This window comes from Phaseolus vulgaris, chromosome 2 (assembly GCF_051622355.1).
Source record: "Phaseolus vulgaris cultivar YP4 chromosome 2, ASM5162235v1, whole genome shotgun sequence".
NCBI classification, from domain to species: Eukaryota; Viridiplantae; Streptophyta; class Magnoliopsida; order Fabales; family Fabaceae; genus Phaseolus; species Phaseolus vulgaris.
This window is the reverse complement of record NC_143499.1, coordinates 48,659,104-48,672,509: the sequence shown is the minus strand read 5'-3', so window position 1 is coordinate 48,672,509 and position 13,406 is coordinate 48,659,104. Positions and strand designations below refer to the sequence as shown.

Here is a 13,406-nt window from a genome sequence, read left to right as displayed (position 1 = left end):
TTTCATATGACAATTATTCAAACTTTTCACATTATTTGGTGGACTTTATTGTCACTACTGTTCATTAAACCATCTCCTTTAGTGTTTTCAAACGTGTTTTCAAACAGTTGAAAAATAATTTCTAATTTCATTTTTTCAAACAGTTGGAAATTAATTTCTAATTTCATTTGACACATGAATATCATTGAATTAGGTTTTATTCATTTTAACTAACTCTTCTTTTTGAGGATTTAAAACTTAAATAAAACTTAAAACTATGAATCATGGATCGAGTCCAATAATAAGATGAAAACAGATTTATATCAATCTCTGAATTTAATGATTATGAACTTATTAACATCATTAGTTTACGTATGAAGTTAGGGGGTTATGAGGTCATGGACCAAGCATGATCATGTGGTAAAATAGTTTTAATATCGATCTCTGAAGTTAATGAAAAAGATCACATTTATTTTTCCATAAAGAGGAGAGGACATTAGTTATGGAGATTGACGGTATATTACTGATTGTAATTAATTTGGGAATATGACTCAAAATAAGACCAGATACAAGGAGAAGGGGAGAGAACAATATCATATATAAGGAAAAGAAGATGACCTGATAAAGGACAATAAATGAGAGACAACAAGAACTGAGACAATGAGAATAACAACAAAACACACAATAAAGGGAGTACTTTCAACTCATATTTTACACTATACTCGTTATATTTATGCTCTTATTGACTTGAACGTCAGAGTATCTTTTGAAGGTACAGCCCCCTCATTTTCTTGGAGTGCATGAAGGTTGCAAGGATACTATCAATGACCATCTTGAAATTTAACCGACCTCAACTACATCATCTGGTTAAGAGACATCTCTTGAATAAAACAGAAAGATATACTAACTATGTTGAACCTTATTAATCCTTAATTAATTATTATATAACGATTTAGTGCTCAAATTAAGAATTCAATCTTAAATATTGACTAAAAAAATTAAACGTTAAACCAACATTTGTTAATCACTTTTGATAAGAGTCATTTATATTTCTTTCATTCTTAACTACAAGACATTGTTATGAAATATTCTTATCTCTATTTACGAGGTTATTAATTTTTACTGGCATACAAATGGTCATTTTTTAAATACTATAATTTCAAATAAATGTAATGTTAATAATTAAATTAACCCACATTTTAATAAGTATGTCATTGTCTTGTAGTTAGAAATTGGAGTAGTGAATTATTAAAATCATAAGTACGATACAATGTTTTTAATGATGAAGCAAAAATAAAGTATAACTAAGAAATGATTATTAATCAGAATTTTCATCCGCAGCAGACGATGGTGGAACCCCCAAATTTTGTTGAAACCCTTGAGGATAGGGTTTTATTGTGTATTATTTATAGACAATAATAGCAAGCTCACAAGTGTATTCTCACAATGAATGATGAGTTTTGTAACTTTTTGTTCTATCTCATTTTGGACAAAATCCATTATATTCTCTAACTTTCCCAAAAGCTAATTATGTTGAATAAATTTATTTATAAGTATTTTCAGAAAAAAAATGAAATATTTTCCCTAAGTTTCAATTAGTTTATATGTGAATTAGAGATTATATTTTAGTAAGTTAAAATTTTAAAAAAAAACTTTTATATACTCGTTTATATTAAAGTTAACATTAAATTATGAAAAATGTTTTTTTTCTTTATCAAGTAATCTATCAAAGGTGTGGTAAACATCCTTATAAGAGTTTTTTTTTACTAAACGGGCAAAATTTAGATTCAAATTTACCAAAAAATAAGTAAATTTTAAAAAATTAAACCAATAAATAAGTCAAATTCAAAAAATATTTGTTAAATTTCTAACAATTCTAACATGATTCCAATACAATTTAAAATAATATACTAATTTTCTAAAATTTCAAATATATATCTTAAATATATTTATGCACATAAATTTTTATTATTAATTTATATAATTTATAATTACATAATATATAGATCTTTGTCTATATTATAGATATATATTATAGATATCTCTGTATCCGTATCGGTTTGTGTTATATAAGTAGCCTTAGATTCATTCATGTAAAAGCGTTTTCTGGTTAAATCAACTCGTGTCATAGATTTGGGATCTACCAGAAAACTCAACCTTTTTTCATTAGGCCAACCTTTCATCACTAAAACGCAGTTCATCATACTTCAGGATTCTAGTGGCCAACACTATAGGTGGTTTATTATTTAGGGTTAAGCATCACCAATTTGACACATTTACACACGTCCAACAGAGAAGTTACTCAGTAGCTTTTTAATTTCACGAGTGCTACGTGCATAAATGGAGATAGAGGTATATTTAGACAAGAACCTGTTCTAGGATAGACTATGTAATGACAGATATGCTATACGTAACCCCATACATTATTTGACTAATTTACCTAGTTATTTTATTCAGGTAGATTAAGATCTCTAATACCCATTTCAAGCGTAATCAGATGGACACAAGCAGAAGCACATTACTTTACCCACAATTGGTTGAAGCAAGCATTTTTTCATTTGCCGGCTCATTAGTGCGGAGAACAAAGATGTCAAAAGAATGACAAATAAAAATGAAATCAGCAATTGAATCATGTACCTTCTTCAAATAAAGGTTATGAGAAGAAAGTTTCAATACTAATATCTTCCGTGATTAAATTCGTTACCAAAAACTATTGCAGCAATCTAGAAATGGCATAATACCCCTACATCCTGAAACTTCGTGTCCGTAAATCCTCCCTCCAGGGAAAAATGAGTTACTGTTTCTGCGATCATCAATGCAAATCCTTTGAGCAAGACAAACCTGTCTGCAATAAAAATGAATCCCTTGGAAGATGATTAATTTTTTAAAAATGCCGTACAAGGCAAAAACAATCAGAGGGTGATTTTTTTGGACAGAAAATGATAAAATAAGCAAATGACAAACTTGTCCGGTGGGTTCACCCTTAATTTGATGCCCCAGCTTCACTACTGAATCCATTTTTTTGCCTCTTGTTGGATATAATATCAGAAAAAGAGTCTACCAGTTGCCCTGCCAAACTACTCGGATCATCCATAAGAGTCTGAATGAAGGTATTAACCACCCTGCGTTCTTGCTCAGTCGCCCTTAAACTAAACCATGTTAGCAACTTCAACCTAAATTCCTGTTTGATGTGACCCTCACATTCTAGCCAACGAATTACTTTCACACAGTACTCAAAGTTCTCATCCAAGGAACATGAACCATCACATATACGTAAAGGAGAACCGTTAATTAAAGTGCTGTCACAATCATGTGTCTCTTCCAATGTGCTTGCTATCCTTTTTCTGCACATATCTATGCGTGAATCAACAGCAGATACTTCTCCTGTTGGCCCATGGGTCCAGGTTTGAGAATCCCCACTCCCATGTGATCTTGCCAAACCATTTTTGTCTAGATCATGAGAAGCAGCATCATCGTCTCCCTCCACAGTTTGCAACAAAGAGCAACCATTATCTTCATCCCTAGAATACTCAAACGGAGGTGTTAGCTCTTCATTTAAATCAGGAACTGAAACAACATTTAAATCAAGGCCTCGAGTAACTGAGGGCAACTGTGCTTCTGGAATTCTTGGTTTATCTAACCGTTCACTATGTCCGCAGCAATCTTTCATATTGACAGAGCAAAACTCTTCCAAGTAACCTTGTTCTTGAGCCCAAGCAAGACGCAAAATTTTCCCAAGGTCTCGAACCTTGAATCCATAGCTGTTCAGTGTGTCATTTGGCACCATCTTGGATCCCGAAGAATTGCCCCTAGATAGAAGGTTCTCTTTTTCGTGATTATTAGCAACAGACGAGGAGGGGCTATTTTTAATTACCTCGATGCTCTTGGTAAAACACTTAGCCTCAGAATGACCCAGGTCACGTGTATCTGTGTAAGATATAATCCTAAAAGTATATTCTGTGCAAGGGTTGAGGTTGGATATCAAAATCCTCCTCTGAGACTTGGGAAACACGGAAACAGGATCTTTGGTGGGTGATTCATCCCGACTCTTGTAATACCAGAGCTTGTATCCCTTAATCTCCTCAGAACATATATTTGATATTTCAATTAAAATGATTTTGACCGAGGAAGTTGTTACCTCTTCAAAAACAAACTTGCAAGCAGCAGGAAGTGAACCCTCTGCGAGTCATAAATTACCATCATGTCCAAAATAAATGATACCAAAAAAGTGAGAAATTTAAGCCCCGTCTCCCCAAAAATATAAAAAAATAAAAAGCTAAAGAGCATTAATTCCAACCTGCAGAATCCGAGTTTACATTCAGAACAGTGGCAAGCCACCTATCAGCTTTCTCAATAGCAAGTGAACAGAGTTTCTGTATATCACTAGCAATAGGGAGTCTGCTGACAATGCCTCGAGCCATCTTGGCAGAAACGCCATTCACAGGGCCAACTTCTGTCTCCAGCTTAGCCTTCGCCTCTTGAACTGTTTGATGCAAGTCTTTGAATTTTGTGGTTCCGTCCAGGAGCCTGTAGCTCAAATATATCCTGTAACAGAGTACATCCACACGTCGGGCATCCTTAGCAATATTTAGCTGCTTCTTCCAACATCTGAAATAAATAAACATGAATGAACAAGCCAAAATGGATCTAGAAATTTACTTACCAACATAGAAGCAGCAAATGGTTTAAATATATTATACAGTCTACTTGTCTTTTGAGGAACTGAAAAAGGTCATAAAGTATTTCAATTCTTTTTGAAAAGATAAATCAAATGTAGCAAAAACTGCAAAAGTATGTCTGCTCAGTTGCTTCAAGCATGGTATATTAGCGAGTGAAGATCCTTTTTAAAAAAAATTTACTCGATAGTGTATTCAGAATGAAAGTTACGCAAGTGGACATGTAGACAAAATTACTTACCCAAGTATCCCCGTAACTTTACCACAGGATGCACAACAATAACCACCATCTAGTTGCATCAGTTGCCCATGATCAACAACCCCCACCTTTTTATGTAAAAGGGCACATTCAATATGGCAAGACAACCCACAGGAGTCCCCTTGAGTAGATTCAGATGTGCATACTAACCAAAGACTCGGATCCTTGTTATCATCAAAAAGGTGACAAATACAGCAAGAGCATCTTCTACAGAATGTGTCATCTATAGACAGAACAGCCCTACAAGCAGAATTTTTACAGATCCAAGTGTTTGAATGGCCAAAATCAGAAGACTGGTCAGGAGGAGCTATGAGTCGAGTGGGATTTTCACCCTTCCGAGACTGCTTTCTAGATGGCTGATGGCTGAAACTAGAAACCTTTTTTGTGTCTTGTTTCTTAATCATCTTACCAGTTGACTTAGTTTCAGTCATCCTGCTTTTAATTGAAATGTTTTTTTTGTCCTTATCAACACACGTTCGAAGAAGTTCCTTCTTCAGACCATATTTTACAAACTGCTGAAGGAGTTCTGAACTTTTCGAAGCACCATCAGAATGGCCATTTTTTTCCAGAGTACTTTGCACACTGGAAGAAAGGCTTTGAACACCAGAAACTGGAAAGAAAAAACAACAAATTGTAGTAGTGTTTGGCAAAAACAACAAAAAATAAACTTCAAACAATAAAACTAGGACTCGAGACAACACAAACAGCAGAGATAGACTAAGACTATGTAGGAGTAAAACATGAAAGCAATAAATGATGATTTGATTTCAGGTTCCACCAAAGAAATGTGCATATAAGAGTTGAATAAACCAAACATCCAACAACCAGAACTAACAACACCTAATTATATAGCTAATTCCGTGAAAGAGCTAATTAAGGAGACAACAATTTACAAATGATTATGCCCAAACCACAAGAATATTTGACTACATTTACATGTTATCCAAAAACTGTTGCATACAATCATTAAACTGCTTTGACACTTGTGAATCAAAACCAGTTGACAAGATAAAACATCTGCTAGCTTCTTCGAGGTCAAAGTTCATATGAAACATTCCCCTTCACATCAGCAGAAACAAAATGGAACCAATCGACCTTAAAATTTATATATTTTTGAAATCTGCAAAACCTTGAGGTTTAAATTAAGAGCAGATGCTAATAGCAAATGATATTAGTCAAAATCATTCAAGGTAAACAGCCAGGGAAACACAAATATGGATAAATTATTGCAATTTTACTTCTAGATGAACATCTACCAAGGAAAAGACCTGGAATCAAGTTCCTCCAGCCAGACAGATTGCACAGATTTTGAACAAAAGACCCAGATTATAAGCTATCATGCAATACGACAGATACAAGTCTCGAGCCATCCTGAAAATGGATAAATTTATTACGTGATCTTTTTAATAAATTCCAAATAATGGGATCTGATTTTCACATCAAAAGTAAGAATATTCACAATGAAGACTGGTGAAGCAGCACAAGTATGCACAACAACAGGCTTTCCATATAGGAGTTGGTGAGAGTGTGTCTTATTACACACAGCTTTATTTTGTAATCAGGGAATAAAGTGATTAACAATATAATATAAGAGAATCCCTAACTAATAACTATATCTTTGTTTCCTTATTTACATATCATTTATATGATATAATAATCCACACAAATTAAATCAAATACCTTAACTAAATGGAAGGTTACATGAAAATTTGATAGGGGAGAGGGAATCTACGAAAACATCTTCAAAAGCAAACAATGTGGCAACCACAGTTTTAGATCTCAGATGGCACATAGTGGCCAACTCTGAAATCAATATAGCAAGATGATCATCATTTTAAATACGAACAAATAGTTCATATATTAGACAAATAAGTACTCAAACAAAAACAAAAAAGAAAACTAAAGAAACTCAATATAAATAACTAGTCACAGTATATAGACACAATCACTATCAATCAGGCATAAGAGCATAGTAATAAAATGAAAAGAATGAAAGATGATGGTTAAATTAGATAAACCAATCTCAAAACCTTTTTTTTAACATGATAGCTTTCAGGAGAAGAATGATGTACCTCTCTTTCAATTCATTGTACTTGTTAAGATGAACAAAAAATATTTAGTAAACATTGACAATATAGTAAGATATAATCCCAGCTAGTCAAACACGTCAAAAGTGTGCCTAGGGTACTGAGACAAGGGTCCACATGAGATCAGTGTCTCAAGAGTGTCTTTCTGCATCAGGCAAAGTCTGCCTCTAATGTCTCATTGACAAGGCTGAAAATTCTACGAAACCACAACTATCTAACTTATTAACTGTGTGAGGGTGAATCAATCATGTGTTCACCTAATACCTTAACTTTTTTTAATAGTTGGTAAATACAATGACAGCAAAATCCATGACCAACTAATCTAGTGTTCGATATTTTCTGCCCAGAATCTCTTAATAAAAAATTGAATTTCATTACAAGGTACGCAGACCAGTACATGGTCACTGTAAATGCTTCCAGCCCAAAAAGTTCTCGCATGAGTGATGGTCAGAGATGTCAATATAAACCACTAGTTCATATTCACCTAATAGATTAAACTTAGGTAAAATAGACAGTCTTTGGGACTCTTAGCAGCAAACAACTCATGCACTTGTAAAATGAACACCACAAAATGTTATGCCCGAGTAGTAAGTTAAAATGAAAAATCAACACAAAATAGTAAAAATATTTACTGACAATTCATTTACATCCTCAATTTAAAAAAAAAAAAACAAATTTATCTCGCCAAGTTTAAAGAGAAAATAGTTGGATTATTCTTATAAATCATTAAAAGGAAAAACCAACAAATATCCCATCGGAAAATATGAATCATAAAAGGTTTTCTCCACTATTTTAATAACCTCCCATCGGAAATACGATGTTTTATTATTATTCTCATAAATAGGGTTAGAGAAAGGTTTTAAATGTAAAACATTTCAATACATCAGATTCAATCTGTGTTTTTTTACTGAGTACATCATTATTCCAAATTTAAAATAAAAAAGGGAAAGGGAAGGCAATTGGATATTCCACTTATGCGAACCATTGATACAATTGTGTTCCAAAACAATATTCTTTAGATTAAGGGGGAAGTACAATAGAACTATACTAATCAGTACGATATGTGTTCATAATTTATTTTTAAGAAAATATAACAAGCCAATCCCTGATATATAACACCAATGACCCTGGACTCCAAGAAAATAGCAGAATTAATCTCTAGCATGTGTACTAACAGGGCATATCAGATCATTGGATGAATATATTTTACTTTAGCAATAACTATAATATATTTGATCATACTGGTCAAATAAAATTCACGAAGATGATAAGCCAAGCGGGCAGAGGAAGCTTCAAGACCATCTTATTGGAACATTTTGATTTCAAGATTCTTCCTCAAGCAAGCACAAAATGGTGCTATGCAATAAATCACGAGGCAGCAATATATAAATTATAACAATGATATATGGACAAACAGCCCTCTAAATGTCTAGGTGTCACTTCCAATATTTATATCATGCATTGGACTGAAACTGTACAAAACTTAGTATTTGTCAGGAAAGAAAACACAAGTAACAACATAGTTAGACATAATTGAAATAAATGGCAGCATGACATTCAATGGAAGAACACTGGTAACATAACAGAAACACTAGACACACATACAACATAGATAATGAGACTTTTAATCACATGTTCATCTTCCCCAAACTCAAATTTCAATCGTATAATATACCATACCCAAGATTGACTTTCAATGAATTAACATGTCAAAATAGAATAATAAAACTACATCAGTTAACACTCAGCTATATACACCAAACAAAGAGAAAACAAACTGTCATAAACCTCTAAAAGAGCATACAGAAGAAGCACAGGACATACCTTTAGCCAGGAACTTTTCTTCTAAATCCATTAACTATGATTTAACGGCCCTTTCCTGCAAAACACAGATATAGCATTACCACGATGTTATACTGGTGAGAAGATCAAAGCTGTGTCATGTAAGAGTTACCACTCCACAAAGCCAAATATATAAGAAAAAGAAATTACAAAGTAAAGTCTCAATTATGGAAACACACCAAATAAAGTTAACAAATGGTAATTTGACAAATGTTTAACATGACAAGTAACATTCTTTAGCTAAAATTCCAGCTGCTAAAGATCAAGAACAAACAACTAACAACAATGTTAACACGAAAGTTTTGTTTTTTCTTGTTCATCTCCACTCTTTCTTTAACAAACAAAAACACCATGACATTTCATAGGAACAATGACAACTCATAAGCTCAAATACAAGAATGTGGCTCACAAACAGATCATAATAGACCCGCAATTAATGGAACTACAATGCAGGATAGGAAAATCAAATTAAATTATGTTCTACAAACAAAATAACAGAGAAAATTAGAGGAAAAGATTCAAATCATACATACACAAAATAGACCTAACCAACCCACAATGCCTCGTGCAGAAGATTAAAATAATCAAAAAGCAAATAGCATAAAAACCTACCACAATATCCCACATGCCCAATTAATATGACAAAAATATTTACTTTATTTTTACATACGTATACTATACAAAAATACGAAAGAAAGACGAACACAGAAGTGAAGAGAGCTCTATAAAGCCTCACACATCGCGATTTAACAGCCTCTTCCACACGCATTGTGCAGTCCGCATTGACGAGAAGTGAAATCAAAGCCTGTTTTTCTTAATTTTTCCTTTTTACCAGAAAAGGAAACAACTCCTATACACGAATATGAACGAATACAGAATTACAAAACATGACATAACGATAGAGGGGGAAGAAAAAGAGTGCACGAAGATACGGAAGAACAAATCTGCATAAAAAAGATAAGCGAAAAAATAGAACAAATATAGAATGATAAATAGTATATAATAATAATAATAATAATAATAATAATAATAATAATAATAATAATAAAGTGTAACAGAAAATTTGGGTAAAGCGAAGAAGAGAATCTGGAGAAAACGCACCAGGGAGAAATGAAGAGAGTTTGTTGTTGAGAGCGTGAAAATCTTTTTGCTCGGAAGAGCATGAATTAATAAATCGAAGGCAAAGAAAATTCTTCGTTGTTAGTTGTTGTTATTTGTTGGAGAGAGAGAGAAAGAGAGAGAGATTGTTCACGTTATAGAAGGGAGAGAAAGCGGCGAAGGGCACGCGCGGAGGAGCGCGTGGAAGGGGAGAGTAGTAGTTTGAAAGCAACAATGGTTTGGGGTTTTCTGCAGTTGCACGGTTACCGCTACACATCTACTCCCACACTCTCATCACTGTCTCATATCATCTTCTCTCTCTTCTCTATCTATATATATTTTTTATTATTATTATTTATTTTATTTTATTTTATTATATATATTTACGCTAACACACAGTACATACTTTTTCTTTTCTTAGTTTCCTTTCCCTTTTATGACATTCACGTGAAAGGCCATAAATGTCCTCGCAAAGTGAAAAATTAAATACCATACTTAATCCATAAATTTATACTCAACGGTTTATTTGTTTTTTACCAACTAAATATCAATTTTAAAAAATATATAACCGGATTTATATATATTCGATGTACATAAATTATTTTAAATGTAATTATTTTCTTTACATATCAGATACTTAACCATTAACTTTTTTCTAATATTCGAATCTTATTTTTTAATGTTTTTATATCAAACGTACATACAAATAATAAAGTATATATTTAAAAATAATTTTTAATTGCTATATTCGATTGTGACTCAGATTTTTCTTAAATAAATTTTCAAATTACAAACACACCAGCGTTATATTATTTAACAACGTATCTCAAGTCATTAACTGTTTAATATTTAACTTCCTTTATCACTTTTCTTTCTTAAATTTTAGAAAGCATAAAGTGAGACGATATTTCCTTTTAGTTTGAAAGAAATTTTCGCAAAATATAACTTTTTGATCTGATAATTTTTTAATATTCTTAATATTTATTATAAGGAAGTGTACTGCGTTTGATTAGGATTGACACATTAGGAGGGTTTGAAGACTGATAAAGTAGGTGTACTATACTAATTTGGTGGGATGGATTTGTGCCAAAAAAAGGAAGAAGGAGGAAGAGACATCCTAATTAAGGTATGGTGATTTGAGGGAAAAGTTTGATTATTAATGGTGAATAACCATTATGTAATTGTATCATAAATTAATTTTGAACATGTGGTGTGTGGTTGTTTAATTTACGTTGTTTATGTATAAAAAATTCAATAAATCAATATTTACATGTGTTCCAAAGTTCTATAATTATTAGTTTTGGATACATAATCGATTATGATTCCAAACCTAATCGGTTATATTGGAGATCTCACATTGATTAAAGTTGATAATATTTGATTGTATATAATTGGATGCAAATTTCATCCAATGAACCGATTTTATGGAGTTAAGTTATGCTTAAAATCCACTTTTTAATATTGTATATTGTAATTGATTAAGTATGTATGTTGCCGTCATAGTAAGACAAAATTTCAAATAGTCATAACTTTTGATAAATAGGTCGGATTGAGATACTTTAAAAATTAAAGTTGCTCGATATGAGATAAGAAACGCAATGGTCAATAACCAAAGGGGATTAGGTCCACCCAATTCTCCAAAAAATCAATCACTTACCATTACTCTTTTTTTTTTTAGGTATTTTAGCATTTTAGTTCACATACTACATTTGTCAGAAAATTCAAAATTCTTTTGTGGTATTTCCTTGTATCAAACCATAATGTGTTCCAAATTAAATTTGAAAATTTTATAATTTAATTTAAAATTACGAACAATATTTTAAAAAAAATTTGGTTTTACAAAAATTCATTTTTTTTTTATTTACAAATTTCTATTCAAATATATAAATACATGTTTCAACCTTCATATATATATATACACATTTATTTTTATTTTAGTTGAACTCCTTAACAATTTCAAGATAAATATATTTTTGTAAATGATTAAATAACACAGTTAATTTTTTTAATAATAAAATTGTATCAATCATACCATCTACTATATTTTCACTCACTTTTTCTACATTCAAACAATATAACTTTCAACTCACCTTCCCCTCTTTTCCTTCCCTTACCACTCTCATCCTCTTCCAAACAAAGAAATATTTTAGTCTTTTACATAATCATATTATTTAAATAAATAAGTGAACAAATTTAGAACAAAATTCATCAAAACATAAAATCATTTTTTTTAAATCATTTTTTAATTCAATTGCCTATAAAAAAAATTATCCTTGTTTTTTATTATCTTAAACGTTCGATGATCATTAAAAAAGGATGTCAACTTTGTTCACAACGCTATTCAATTAATTCATCAGTGTAAATAGTAAAAATTTGTGATTTTTTCTTAATATAACTTGACTACTAACAGGATTTGAAACTTTTTTTCAAAACCAAAACATAACTTTCCAACTAAACATTATTTCAAAAAGGTAATTAATTTAAACAAAATGCATTACATCAGTCCCATGAGATTATAAAATGAACATTATTTCTCCAAGTGACAAATGCATTACTGTTGCATATTTATATCAGTGCATGATTTCATTGTACTGACTATTTATGAATTTAAGTACCACTAATCTTCATGAATTATTAATGGATCTTCCAAAAATAATGCATCTTTTATAATTTTATAGCCAAATGTTGTTAATTCTTAAAAAAACATTATACAAGTGAATGATATATTAAAATTGCACGCAATAGACGCATCTTGTGTAGGATATTTTTTTCTTACATGATATATGAAATCTGCCTTTTAAAGAAATGATACCACAAAATACATTGCATAAATGTGGACTAATTTTCTTCCCATAATCACGGAAAAAAAGATAAATTAATTATTGACTTTAATTATGTTCTATTATATGAAGAAAGTTCCATGGTAATTTTAACCAAATCCTTGACTTTAATGAAAGATCTTAATTTGTTCCATAGTTTCATAAATGCATCCATGCTCGTGTGTGTGACTTTCACCATCTTTGAGTTTGAACTAAATTTGTCATCAATGGAACATGCACACTCTCCTGGTAAAATTTGTCATTAAAACTTTGAATATGGCTTAATGTTCTCACCAAATCCAACAAACGCAATTATTTAACAATACACATTAACATTTCAGTGCATAACTATGTTATTTATTAGTTAACTCCTCTCTTAATTTGGTCAAACTTTTATTTGGAAATAATATAAACAAAATTAATAAAATTCATAAGATGAGACTTCATCTCAATCATGTTTTCCATTTATTCATATTTTTCACTACATGAAAATATTTATTTAAGCCATCTTTTACTCCATAAATATTATATTTTTACAGACAAAATGGGTCCAGTAACATGAAATTGTTGTACAATATTTGTTGACATGTTGGTCGTTCAGTCGCTTCCTTATTCCTCACTTTAAGTCTCATTCTTTAGTTTATTG

General features: G+C 31.4%; 1 protein-coding gene across 7 annotated transcripts; it reads right to left on the bottom strand.

Moving 5' to 3' along the window:
• Positions 1-2,512: 2,512 nt before the first annotated feature.
• LOC137812891 (VIN3-like protein 1) lies at positions 2,513-10,247 on the bottom strand. Of its 7 annotated transcripts, none has more exons than XM_068615134.2 (7): positions 9,945-10,062; positions 9,580-9,693; positions 8,826-8,880; positions 6,183-6,285; positions 4,897-5,524; positions 4,277-4,587; positions 2,513-4,158 (listed from the first exon to the last, which is right to left on the bottom strand). In XM_068615134.2, exons 5-7 carry the CDS (start codon positions 5,343-5,345, stop codon positions 2,963-2,965), a joined length of 1,956 nt encoding a protein of 651 aa, XP_068471235.1. In that variant the 5' UTR covers positions 5,346-5,524; positions 6,183-6,285; positions 8,826-8,880; positions 9,580-9,693; positions 9,945-10,062; the 3' UTR covers positions 2,513-2,962. The 7 variants fall into 7 exon arrangements, with proteins under 7 accessions (XP_068471235.1, XP_068471236.1, XP_090155331.1 ...); XM_068615135.2 differs by having other exon boundaries at positions 9,548-9,693; positions 9,945-10,059; XM_090299205.1 differs by having other exon boundaries at positions 6,171-6,285; positions 9,548-9,693; positions 9,945-10,057.
• Between the last annotated feature and the right edge of the window lie 3,159 nt (positions 10,248-13,406).